Below are 13,573 nucleotides of genomic sequence, written 5' to 3'. Positions count from 1 at the left end.
AAAGAAACAACAGCAAAAATAGCTGGTGGAACTGATGGGTGGGGTGGGAGACCAACAACATGGTGTCTTCTGGCTTGAAGGACTGGCAGCACAGACCACTGTCTGCATGCAAAAGTCCCCACTCACTTCCCTGCATCCAGGGTCAGACCTGGCAGGCCCAATGGACACAAGCTTAGTGCAGATTGGACTTCTTTAAGGAGTCAAGGGAGGGCGGTGCTGATGGTGTCCAGAAGAGGAAGGTGGTCTACATTTGCATCTGAGGAAATGGGGACAAGAAGGGAGACAAGGCTCCAAGAGGATACCCAGGCCTGGGTTGTCCAACCCTCCATAGCTCTTGTCCCAGTAATGCTACTTCTGGTGTTGTTTCAGAAAAGCAAAGTTGTCAGGTCAGGCCCAGTTGTTCATAATTATTTATTGTTTATGTCAAAATCTAGAAAAACCTGAATGAAAATGTTTCTTTGATTCTGGTGTGAATATTTAAAGTCAGCAAGAAGAAGATGCCTATGTGATACTACTAAGTGGAAAAGTATAAATAATGTATAAAAATGTGTATAAATAAGGGTATATAGTATATCAATACACAGTACATATGGGGGGAATGGCAATATAAATGTATATTCTTCTGAATTTCTAAGAATTTCCATCAGGAACATCCATTATTTAATACTCAGAGAAACAGAACTGGGAATTAAGGAGACAGGTCACAGCATGGGATGGCTCTGTAGAGAAAGTGGAAGAGTTAAGAAACAAACAGAACAGGCCTGACCTCAGCTTCTTCAGCTGCCAGCAGACTTGCTGAGCCCACTAAGCCTCCCACAACCCAGGGCGCCCCAGCAGTGCCTTCTCAGACAGTTGGAGGGGAACATCCCATGCTGCTGTGGCCAGCTCGGGGTTGGCTGCAGACTGACCTGGTTGGCAAAGAGGAGGGACATCTTGGTCCCATCACTGCTGTTCTTGGTGATGTGGCGAAGGAGCTGCAGCATGGGTGTGATGCCTGGAAAACAGCGGGCAGGCCAGCTTGCTCCCATCCCCAGTGCCCCAGTTTCTGGCCTTTAGTGGATTAACAATTTCATTTGATCCTGATTCTACCATTTTCCGTTCTGTTCCCCAAAACATAAAGTGGGGAAGAATCTTCATTTTGGCGTTCCTTTCTAATGCAGCAGCAGAAAACCACAAAATCCTGTTTCCTTTCTGAGACAGGATTTCACATATTTCAGACTGGCCTCAACTCCCCAGGTAGCCAAGTCTGTCCTTGAACTTCTGATCATCTCAAGCACTAGAATTACAGGCATGCCTGTTTTTATGTTGCTGGGGAACCTAGGGCCTCATGTGTCCTGAGCAAATATTCTACCAACCTAGCCATATCCTCAGCTGATGGAGGTGGGTCATCTTTCTATCTGTTGTTTCATTGGTTAAATAAAGAAACTGCCTATACCCATTTGATAGGCCAACCCTTAGGTAGGCGGAGAAAACAGAACAGAATGCTGGGAGAAAGAAGCTGAGTCAGGCAGTCGCCATGATTCTCCCACTCCAGAGAGATGCAGGTTAAGATCATTCCTGGTAAGCCAACTCGTGGGCTACACAGATTAATAGAAATGAGTTAGATCCATATGTAAGAGTTGGCCAATAAGAAACTGAAACTAATGGGTCAGGCAGTGTTTAAAAGAATACAGTTTCCGTGTAATTATTTCTGGTAAAGCTAGCCGTGGGGGCGGCCGGGTGCCGGGGACGCAGCCCACTGTTCCTATTACAACACTCAGCCCTTCTTTCCTATGGCAAGAGGGTAAGAACTTTCTTTGAGTTAGTTCATGTCCTCACTTGCGTAATAAAACTAATGGCCAGTAAATGTGAGAGTATTAAAACTGCCAGCGATGGTGCCTAATACTCTATATGTCTCCCTGAGGGTTCATTCTCAAGGGATTTCGAGAGTCAGGCTAGAACTGAATATTCCACTATTTAGGAACCATTGAGCAAAGCTTGCCCAGCCTAGCCTCAGAAGAGAGGCTCCCATGGCTTCGAGGGAGCCACTATGCTGGTTGTAGAGGAACAGGATCAGATTCAGTATTAGACCCCACATTCCCACTACCACAGCCAAGGAAGAATTGCTTGCACCAGATCTCATAGCGTCAAATGATTCCCAAGTTAGAAATGGTCCTAGAGGAATCCAGAAACCTCTTACCTGTGCCCCCAGCAATCATCCCCAGGTGATGAACCTGTTTTCCTTCAGGCTCACTCTTTTTGTCTGTTTTGACTGTAAGGTAACCTAGAAATACAGAGAATGTTTCTGACTTCTGCAGGCCTTGGCTGGCGGCCTACAAAAGATTTCTGACTCTTAGGAGGCAAGGTTGTAGCATTCCAAGTCCGAATCAGACACCGTAGCTTCACTGGCTGCCAGTGTATAGAGTGGAAACCGAGGCTAGGCATCTCATGGGTTAGCTGGGCCTTTTCTTAGGCAAACTGAAATTAATCTGGAGTAAATGGAGAATCAATGTGGTCTCCCTCTACCCTCAGCAGGCATCTTTCATGTATCTGTGCCAGAGACAGTAATGAGGACATTCTAGATGAAGCGTACAAGCCTGTGCAGTAAATATGAGCAGTGACAGAAGCCATTATAAATACAGTCATGTAGATGAATGTGTGAAGACTTGAAGTATGCGCCCATGTGCCCCAGAGCTGAGGAAGACCACAGCAAGGCCACTGCAGGAATCTCCCAGCTGTGAGAAGGATTGCCCAACTGTGAGACCCCACTGAACAGCACCTGTACCTGGCTTGTGGTAGAACAGGCGCCCTGTTGGCCCTCGAATAAGGATGGTGTCCCCAATTTTCATGTTCTCTAAGTACTGAGTCATCTTTCCCCCTTCAGGATGCTTGGGGTGTACATTTTTGAAGTAGATCTGAAAAGCAAGCACAGATCTTTACACCTCCAAGCCTTGGGCGACAGTCTCACACAGCTGGAAGTCATTAAAAGTCATTTGAGTAAACACTGCCACACTCACTGTGAACAATCGTTTTGGTTTCATGTCTGTTTCCACAATAAAATACCCCAACAAGACAACTCAGGGGGAAAGGGGTTTATTTTAGCTTCCAACTCCAGGTTAAAGTCCATTGTTGTCTCTGCAGGAACGTGAAGCAGCTCACCACATCACATCCAGTAGAGAGAAATGAAAGTTTGCATACCTAGTTGTGCTCAGCTCATTCTCTATATTTACACAGTTCAGGGTCCTCTGCCTAGGGAATGATGTCACCCATGGTGGGCTGGGTCTTTCTGCGTCAATTAATATAATGACAATCCACCACAGACCACCCTGATATAGACAGTCCCTCATTGAGGCTCTTCCCGGGTGATTTCTAGATTGTGTCAAGGTGATAATTAAACCAACCTTACAGCAATCCTTTGAGACCCTACAGGGTTAAGTGTAGCGTTGCTGATAAATGAGACTATTGGAAAGCACTGTCCAGGTGTCCAGGCCGTAAGTCCCCTCTCCGCTCTACCACATTAAAGATACCTGGGGCTCCAGATAGCTTGGTAAGGTGGGTATTATTTACCTTTATAATGAAGTCCACAAAGCCTTGATCATCGTCACTAGAGACAGGAGTGTAAGCCCTAATTACCAATTCATTGTTAATTTGGGCCAAGAGATGGACATAGTTACCTACAAAAAATATTTATCAAATGTTAATAGTCAAATAGAACTCTGAAATGGCCCAAAGATTCACTTTGATAACATCTGCCCTGCTATGCTCACACTGTAACCTTTGGAGTGTTACAGTGTGAGCTTAGCAGGGCTAGAGCTGGTTTCTTTATGTGGGGCTCGGGCTCCCTCAGAAAATCACCCATTTAGGGCATCTGCATGCCTAGTGGCTCCCCACACATTTTGGGCGTTGATGGAATGTCTGCTCTTCTCATCTGTGTGGACTTTCACATCCACCAGCCATGTCACTCTCACCATACCTGAAGCAGACTGACGGGCCTGGGAAATACAAGATGGAACGAGAGAGAAGAGGATTGAGGTACTGGCCTTAAACGGCATGGGCAGGAGCCTTTGATGACATCTTAGACCTTCTTCTAGACTTCTTTTCAGTGCTCCTCAAGATATTACTTTTATAACAGGCAGACTGGAACAATGGAGATACTGTCCTCAAGTCCATCTGCCTGTCTCTCTCCATCCATGTGGTCCAGGATTTTATCAGTGTGTCCTCCATATCCCACGAGAATGGGAACCTATTGCTAATAGGAACGGAACATCCCAAAGACCCAGACCTGGAAATGTCACCAAGCACTGCTCACCTACAGGGAGCCCCAAGACATGGTCTGGTGAGGGCAATCCAAACCGGAACCTTCGAGTGTTGTGGGTGATTTGCTAGTGGAACAAAAACAGCAGGTTATGTTGGCTTCTTAGGAGTTTTGCTGCATGGCCCAGATCCTGAGAAAGATACTCAATTTGGCCCTGAGGTGACTGTTCACCCCAACTTCCCAGCTAGCATTCTCACACCCCCGTCCTCCTCTTTCATATAACCAGGGGAAGGTTTGGGTGACCCAGTACCTCCTTTTCAATCAAGGGCAGGGGGTATTTGGCTTCAGGGTCCTGTAAGGTGATGCGATCTTTCTTCTCTAAGCTCATTTTCTTCAGGGCAATGAGAATCACAGTGCTCCCGATCACTCCAAGAACCAAGAGCAAGGAAGTAGTCCTAAAAGACACAGTGTAAGCACAGACCTCAGATCTCACCTGGGCTAGGCAGCACCAAGCATGGCTGCTCTTATGTCTCAAAGGACTAACAGAGGGAAAGGTGTTATAACACAGAAGGCTGCCTGTGAGGACCAGAGGGCAGAGAGGTTTGTTAGAGGTTCCGGCCCTCTGGACAAGGCCTTACACCTGCCCAAGAGTGTTGATCTCTTCAGGCCCTCCCTGCCCACCTGCCTCCGTCTTCGCTTCAGCCAAAGATGATGGGGAAGAGTGACAGCATTAGTTATAACAGGCTGCCCAAGAGAGAACTGTGCTGACCTTGCCAGGTGGTTGTGGGTTGTGGCTAACAGCAAGGCTGGAGACGGGACTTACCTCTCCTGGGAGTTCCCACTCACTTCTGATCAGCTGATGTAGTGGAGCAATGAGTGGATCTGAAACTCACCAGGACTTTCCAGGGCAGGCAAAGGAAGTAAAGACCCATCTACCAGAGGTGTAGCCAACCTCCCTACAACAGCCCTCAACTCCGCCCCGTTCCCTAACCAGGCCAGTTTGTTCACAGCCCGACCTGTTCCAGAGAAGTCCGCTGCTGCCCAGTCCTCTGGTCCAGAGACCCAGGGTCCCTACCAGCTGGTAAACCGCCGCGAGTCAGACCCAGACATCGCCTGCCCCTGTCCCCAGCCTTGGATTCCTTCCTGCCCCGCCCCTCTCTGACGGAACCCACCGGGAGCGAGAGATGCCCAACTTATCCTCGAGCTGGGCAGTGCCTCTTGGTGGTTCGGAGGGAGAACACAGGGCAGCGGCCAGGGTCCCGCTGACTCCTGCCTGAATAGAGACACATTCAGGCTTCTGTGTCCCGTGACTCTGGCATCAGTCCAGCTCTGAGCCTCCGCAGTTGGCCCTGTGGGATTGGGGCCCGTAATCTCCTCCAGAGTTCCTGTTCTCAACAGGGATCCCTCTGCTTCTTAAGACTCCTTGCGCATCCCAGTAGCCTTGGGGAAAATTCAGCCTCCCCAGCTTGTTAACACCAAGGCAGGATGGAGAGAGGCGTGGCTGTGAACTCATTTACTGTACAGACTGAAGACAAGGGAATTCCAGCTGAGAGGAGAACACTTGAGTGACTGCATGTCTAAGTGGCCATGTCTGCTGAGCTGCTACCCTGAGCCTCCCAGAATCCAAGTGTCTGCAGGGTGGGGCTGACTGCAGCGTGTGGTGGCCTCACTAGCGGAGACAGGACAAGACTCCACAGCAGACAGCATGAGAAGTCCAGAATATGAGGGTCCTCCGCAATGCACCTCACGCCTTGATTTCCTTTTCTGCTCTTGCCACTGCAAGCAACTTGCTGCAGTAGGCATTCACAATTCTCGAAGAACTCCTTACAGAAGTCCACACACACACCAAGCAATGGTATCCTGTATCCTCAGCCCTTTCTTTTCTTTGCTGTCCTTTGGTTAGGTGGTTAGTTGGTTGGTTTTTAAGTTTTGAGGCAGAGCCTAGGTTGACCTTAACCTAACTCTGGAGCCCAGACAGGTTTTGAACATTTGATTCTGCCCCAATCTCCTGAATAGCTGGGATTTCAGGCAGGTACCATCATCCCTGACTTTATATTTTAAATGCTGAAGCTGTCAAAAAAATCACATTATCTGACAATGACCTGAGGGCCCAGGAAGGTGTCGCTTTGTGTGCCTACTGCAGGGAGTTGCTTACAGTGGAGGACAGTGTGGTGTGAGCTGATTTCTCTCACATTCCTGCTCAATCCTCTAACACCCAACACCAACAAATGCGTCCTCACTGGAGAAAACTGAGGTGATGAAGATAATCCAGTGTGCCTGAGATCCTCATTACAAGGGGAAATTTGAACACAGGAACGGGCGTAGAGAGGGTAGATCATTTAAAGAGAAAAGCTAGGGAGAGCAGCAAAAGCTCTCTCTCTGTTCCCAACAGGCCTCCAAAAGACTGTTCCTGGCCCATTTTTTGATTTTGGATACTCAGCCCCTTTGCCAAGAGTGTCTGTGGTCCTCCATTATTGCGGCCCTCACTGACAGGGATCTGTTTCTTGACCTCTCAGTCTGAAATGAGAGTTTATGTTTGCCACTGGCAAGAGCAGAAAAGGAAGTCAAGGTTCTGAGGTGCATTGCGGAGAACCCTCATAGCCTGGACTTCTCATGCTGTCTGCTAAGACTCTTGTGTCTTCAGCTAGTGAGGCCACCACACGCTGCAGTCAGCCCCACCCTGCAGACACTTGGATTCTGGGAGGCTCAGGGTAGCAGCTCAGCAGACATGGCCACTTAGACATGCAGTCACTCAAGTGTTCTCCTCTCAGCTGGAATTCCCTTGTCTTCAGTTAGTACTGTAAACGAGTTCACAGCCACGCCTCTCTCCCTTCTGTCACCGGTGTTAACACACTGAGGAGGCTGGATTTTCCCCAAGGCTAGATTTTCGCAAGCTGCAACTCTTGGCTGAATATTTGATTCCACACGAAGTAGCTGAAGCATCTTAAACATCTTTCAGAGTTAATCAAGTTTTTATAGTTCTTAATGCTGAGACTCAGCTTTTCATAAAAACAAAGGACAAAAGACAGATGTACGTTTAGGGCCTGTCAGAAATTGTTTTAAATTCTGTCCCAATCCTAAACAGAAATTCATCTATGTTATGAAACTCAAGTTGGTAGCTTAAACAGCAACTATATTGATTGATTGATTGATTGATTGATTGATTGATTGATTGATTTGTTGGTTTTTCAAGGCTGGGTTTCTCTGTTTAGCCTTGACTGTCGTGGAACTCGCTCTGTAGACCAGGCTGGTCTCACACTCAGAGATCTGCCTGCCTCTGCTTCCTGAGCACTGGGATTAAAGGTGTGTGCCATCCCCACCCTCAAATAGCAATTTAAAAAAACAAATCCAGCAACACAATCCAGCCCCAAAGAGGTACTGATTTGATTCTTATGTGCTAAAGAATAATGGCAGAAAAATAGCAGTTCTTTGGTTTTTTTTTTTATAATTGAAACATTGTGTTTCTATAACAGCATGAAATGTTGTTCAGTGAAGGATATTAAAAATAATTTGATTTTCTTCCCTGTATCTCAGACTGTGATTAAGAATCCTTTGGCAGGAAGACTCACCTAGGCTGTCTGGGGAGCCTAAGATGATGGGTCTGTATATGAGGTTCAGAGAAGACAGTGAAAGGCCAGGCAGTGGGAAGATAGCAGCAGTGTGGAGTGATGAACCTTGAACATCGAAGCAGGGGCCATAGGCCAAGATGTCTATCTAGTCACTAGAACCTGAAATTCAAGTTTCAATTCTAATGAAAATTTCTCCTACAAACTTGGGTAAAAGAATGAGCCCTGTTGGCTCCTTGACTTTAGCAACTGTTATGTTTCTAACTTCCAGAAATGTAAGAGAATAAATTTATGTAGTGTTAAGCCATGAAGCTTATAATACTCTACTGTGACAACAATACATTAAACAAAGTATTTTTTAATCTCTATGGGCTTCTTTGTTTGCAATCTTTAAAATATTTAAAACATATTTTTCATGTATCTTGGCTCAGAGGTTTATTTCCCCCTTTCCTAATGCCCTAATTGCTTTCATGGCCAACCTCTTTTCTCAAAATCTGCCTTCTGCCTGGTCACCGCTGCAGCTCATTGTCTCTGCTGGACCACATGAGCAGCTTTCCTGATTCTCTGGCGTGGGCCCATCCTTTGTGTACTCTGCTAAAATGTCACTCAGGACAAAGAATTGCAGCAGCCACATTAATTTGACTGGAGTGAGCTTTGTGAGACGCATGGAGAGCCTAGACTACTCTAGGCACCAACACTGATCCAAGCAGGGTTGGATTTTCCCCTTGCTTTTTCTTCAAGGGCTTGAGACTAAAGTATATTGGTGCTACTGGCCAGAATTCCCCACTGAGCACTGCAGATGGGGTTTAACAGTAGCTGTATTGAGTTTTTGAAAGGTCTTCAACCTAGATATTCATAACAGAAATGTGACTATATGATTGGGGGTATAGATCAGTTGGGAGAGTGATGGCCCAGTTTGCACAAAGCCCTGGGTTTGATCCCTAGTATAGCATAAGCCACCAGGTGTGGTGGTGTATAGATGAGGTGCCTGCTAGTTGAGGCAGAAGAATCAGAAGTTCAAAGTCACCTTAGGTTATACAACAACTTTGAGGCCAGTCTGGGCTACAGGAGACCTTATCTCAAAACAAAAGAAGGTGGCTATAAAAAACCATACATTTCTGTGGGACCCCAGCCATCTGCTCAGGCAAGACTGCAGAGAGGCAAAGGGGATTGAGACTCCTGATTGATCAGAGTTGGCCCGAGACTGAGACTGGGGAGAGTGAAGGGAGCAGCTTGCAGAATCCTGTTCCTGTTGTCCTTCCCACTCCCGGGGAACTCCTTCCTTAACAGCGCTGTCTGCTGAGCTCTGCGGATGGTGCTCGTCAAGCTCTCAGCTCTCCACCAATATTTACAGCAGTCGCCCCATCTCTTCGCAAACAGCGTCTGTTGTGGCAGAGACTGGGCTCCAGCCTCCAGAAGGTAGTGACTGTAAGTTCTCAGCTTGGAGCTTCAGGGAGTCGATGGGAAAGCAAATGCTGTTCCTAGGGGGAATCTGCTACCTGCTTAGGGTTGTACCATCTGGGGATGAGCACTGCAGGCCTCCAGTCAGAGAAAGGGGGCGGGGCTGCAGGAGGAGGAAGAGCAATGGAGCATGAAGAGAAATGAGGGGACATGTCCTCATCTTCCTCTGCGATACAGCTGGGACTGGTGCAGAAAACCTTAAATTTTCCACCTCTCCCTATAAAGTGTGGATTATTTTACTCTGTGAAATAAACAGACACACAACAGGTTAACGAAAAGCTTAGAGAAACACAGAGTTATCTGCAAAGTCTGAGTCTCATGGAAAGGGCCAGACAATTGTCACTGCATCTTCTTTAGGTTCCCCTTCCCACTGAGCTTTCACCAAATCATCTCTCTCTGCTTTGCGCTATCACGTGTCTGTTCATTTGCATGCTGAGAATCACTATCCATGTCTAGCCTGCTGACTGTAGATATAGGCCTCTATCCTAAAAACTCTAGTAACACAGGGCTCCGAAGGGACAGTCACCCGCACAGCACTCTCAAAGGAACCTGCGGTGATCTCTATTGGCAGGTGTCAGGACCCTCCTCCCCAGGTCGTCTTCCTGTGGAAAGATCTTTCCAAGATAGACAGGCAGGTGCCCCTCAGAGGGCACATCATTGCCTCCATCCTCTACTTACTTTACCAGCATAGATGGATAGAGACTGCTTTCATAGAAGGGCATACTTTAGGAGCTATTTCCATCCGCGTTTCATATGCCGAGGACATACATTTAGAGCAGGATGTTTTACTTCCTCGCACTTGAGATGCTCACAGCTTTACCCCAGTGTTTATTTCATCTCGTAAAAGCACAGAGGTGGAAGATTTTCAGAAAAATGTTTTGTTGTAAGGACCATCTCTGTCTCAGAAGTGAGTTTAAAAGCAAGAGCAAGTGAAGACACAGCAAATTGGACTACAGACAATTCTAAGAGGAGTTTGCAAGTCTTCACTTCGGTAGAATTGCAGACTTCTCAGTAAAGACTCACTCAGAGACTAACCTTCCTGCTACCACTTGAGTTCAAACATGATTTTCAGAGAGATCCTATGCTTTCTCTCAGACAAAAGAGCAAAGCTAGAAGCACACTCAAGTGTCTGAATCAAATCTTGTATCTTCCTATACTTCGGCATCCTATACGGCAGCACCCCCGTACCACAGTATCCCTAGACAACAGCATCCGGTATCACAGCACCCTTATATCACAATATCCCTACACCACAACATGGCTACATCATGGCATCCTTACATCACAGTATCCCTCTACCAAAGCATCCTTATGCCATAGCACCCCTATAGCTTAGCATCCCTTTATCATACCACTCCAACATCATAACATCTCTAAATGATAACATCCTTCTATCACAGAAAACCTATATCATAGTATCCCTACACCATATCATCCTGTCAAGCAGTAAATATACAAACAAAATGGTTTCTGGTGCAATTATAATCTAGATTCTTGATTTCTAATTTTAAAATGCTCCCTCGTTTTTCTTTCTTAGAATGTATTTTATTTTTATGTTTTTATTATTTAAAACAATTTTTAAAAAGGTGAGCATCCAAACAGACTTGTCTCCCACAAGGCCAGTCTATGCAGTAGAGTAAAAACTCAGTGCCATTGTCCTTGGCTTCTCAGTCAGCCCTCATTGTCAGCCACATTCAGAGTCCAGTTTGATCACATGCTCCTTGGACTTCCCACAGGGCAGGAGACCCTGACTGCTCTTAGGACTGGAGAGGGAGGGGGAGAGGAAGCGGGATGAGTGGGAGGGAAATGGAAGGAGGGGAGGAGGTGGAAATTTTTAAAAAATAAAACAATTTTTAAAATTTAAATATATTTTGATCATATTCTTCTCCTTCCTCAAGTTTGTCCATATTCTCTTCTCCTGCCTATGCAATCAACTTTAATTTACTTCTCCAAAACAACAACAAAACACCAAAAACTTAGAGAACAAAATACATCACCCCAAACAAAACAAAACACCAAGCTGTAACAAATAAAATCACACACACACACACACACACACACACACACACACACACACACACACACAACTGTGGATCCATTATTTGTTGGTCAACTATTCCTGAATATGAGTTCTGCCCTGGAGTGATTGATAGCCTCAGTGTTATGCCTTTGGAGAAAATTGATTTACCTTCTCCAGGCAGGGGGCATATATGATACTTTCATTGTCAGCCTTTACCCTAGTGACTAGGTTTACGATAATTCATTCATCCTTTAACATATAAAAAAATAAGATATAATAAGATAAAACAGAAACTATTACATCAAAGTTAGACAAGACAGGCAAACAGAAGGAAAAGAGCCTAAAAGAGAGTACAGGAGTCATACTCACTTGTTCACATTCAGAAATCCCATAAAAACACTGAACCGGAAGCCATACTATATATGCAGAAGACCTGGTGCAGACCTACACTGGCCCTGTACATGCTGTTCCAGTCTTTGTGCGTTCATGTGAGCTTTGCTTATGTTGATTTAGAGGGCCTTGTTTTCTTGGTGTCCTCCATCTCCTCTTCCCAGGGTTTCCCTGAGCTCTGAGGGAGACATCCCGTTAGGGCTCAGTGTTTCAAGGTCTATCATTCTGTGAATGTCTGAGAATGTCTCTGAATGGCTGTGAGTCTCTGTATTTGTTTCCACTTGCTGCAGGAGGAAACTTCTCTCATGATGATCCATGATAGCAGAATATCATTAGGAGTCTTTTTTTTTTCTTTTTCTTTTTTAAGACCAGTATTATTTGGGTTTTATCCTAGGTTCCTGGGCTATATAGTCCCAGGTTCTTGGTCACCCAAGTATGCTGGTTATGGGTTCCATCTCATGGAATGGGCCTTAAGTCAAATTAGCTATTGGTTGGCTACTCCCACAAGTTTTGTCGCAATATTGCCCTGGTATATTTTACAGGTAGTAAACTACTGTAGAAAAAGAGCTTATGGCCATCTTGGTGTTTATGTTTCCCTTTTATTAGTGTACGTATATTCCTATAACAAAGATGCTGGGATGTTGTGGTGAAGGCTCTATGTAGGCACAAGATTGAGATTTTTTTTTCAATGTTCAGTGAGTTGTGTAGGTATTGCCTTCAGCAATGGAACCTGACTGTCAGTTTGTGGAGAGCAATATATAGTCTTGGTAGCAGTCTTGGTGGTTTGGGGATTCCTATGGGCCTCTTTAGCCAACAACTCAATTAGATATAACCCAAATCCAATACAGGAAGCTTTATTTGGTGGCATGAGATGGCCAGCTGGGTCTCTGTCTCCCATCACTTGTCAATTTCACTTAGATTGTCTTCATATACATATATATTTTGGGAGGTTTCTATTGTATTATGTTTCTATAGTAATCCTCAAATACCCCTTACGTTTAGCTCTCTCTTCCCATATTTCCTCCCACTCTCCCTTCTCCCCATTCCATCTTCACTTGATCATCTCATTGCAGACACCCCCATCCATCCACAAATATCTATCTACTCCCCTATCTGTTTCCCTCTAGTCCCTTACTCTATACCTACCCTTTGTGGCTCTATGGATTACAGCTTGATTATCAAACACTGTCTTAAGAGCTAATATCCATGTTTAAGTGATTACTACCATATTTTTCTTTCTGGGTCTGAGATACTCACTGATAATTAATGCTGCATTATACAAATGTGCCTTTTGTAAAAAAAGATATATTTTTTGCCTATTCGTCTGTTGAGAAGCATCTAGGTTGTTTATAATATCTGGCTATTGTGGAGTAACATAGTTGAGCAAGTGTCTCTGTGGTAGGATTAAGCATTCTTTGAGTATATACCCAAGAGTGGTATAGCTGAGTCTTTAGGTAGATTGATTCCCGTTTTCTGAGAAACCACCATATTGACCTCCAAAGTGGCTGTATGAGTTTGCACTCCCACTAGTAATGGTTGAGTGTTCCTCTCACACCGTATTCTCACCAGCCTGAGTTGTCACTTGTGTTTCTGATCTTAGCCATTCTGACATGTGTAAGATAGAATCTCAAAGTAGTTTTGATTTGCATTTCCCTGATGGCTAAGGATGTTGAACATTCCTTTGTTTCTCATCCCTTTGAGTTTTTTCCATTGAGAAATTTGTTTAGACATGTACCCCATTTCTTTTTTTAAAAAATCTGTTTTTCCTTGATATCTAGTTTATTGAGTTCTTTATATATTTTGGATATTATCACCCTATCAGAGGTAGTTGGTAAGAATCTTTTTTTTGCTCTGTAGGAGGCCATCTTGTCCAAAGAAATGTCCTTTGTCATGCAGAAGCTT

General features: G+C 45.2%; 1 protein-coding gene across 2 annotated transcripts in view; it reads right to left on the bottom strand.

Moving 5' to 3' along the window:
• The window catches only part of LOC101979093 (NADH-cytochrome b5 reductase 2), a 7,279-nt gene extending 1,792 nt beyond the window's left edge, over window positions 1-5,487 (bottom strand). Inside the window, exons 1-7 of one of the 2 annotated variants that reach the window (XM_026781459.1) lie at window positions 5,407-5,487; window positions 4,545-4,689; window positions 4,289-4,361; window positions 3,547-3,653; window positions 2,765-2,894; window positions 2,180-2,263; window positions 909-994 (exon numbers count right to left, since the gene is read on the bottom strand). In XM_026781459.1, the coding sequence (XP_026637260.1) occupies window positions 909-994; window positions 2,180-2,263; window positions 2,765-2,894; window positions 3,547-3,653; window positions 4,289-4,361; window positions 4,545-4,622 (558 nt within the window). In that variant the 5' untranslated portion in view covers window positions 4,623-4,689; window positions 5,407-5,487. The other variant, XM_005351095.3, reaches the window with a different exon arrangement.
• Between the last annotated feature and the right edge of the window lie 8,086 nt (window positions 5,488-13,573).

The sequence above is a fragment of the Microtus ochrogaster genome, chromosome 8, assembly GCF_000317375.1.
Source record: "Microtus ochrogaster isolate Prairie Vole_2 chromosome 8, MicOch1.0, whole genome shotgun sequence".
NCBI classification, from domain to species: domain Eukaryota; kingdom Metazoa; phylum Chordata; class Mammalia; order Rodentia; family Cricetidae; genus Microtus; species Microtus ochrogaster.
Note: the sequence above shows the minus strand (reverse complement) of the source record. Positions and strands in the feature narration are given on the sequence as shown.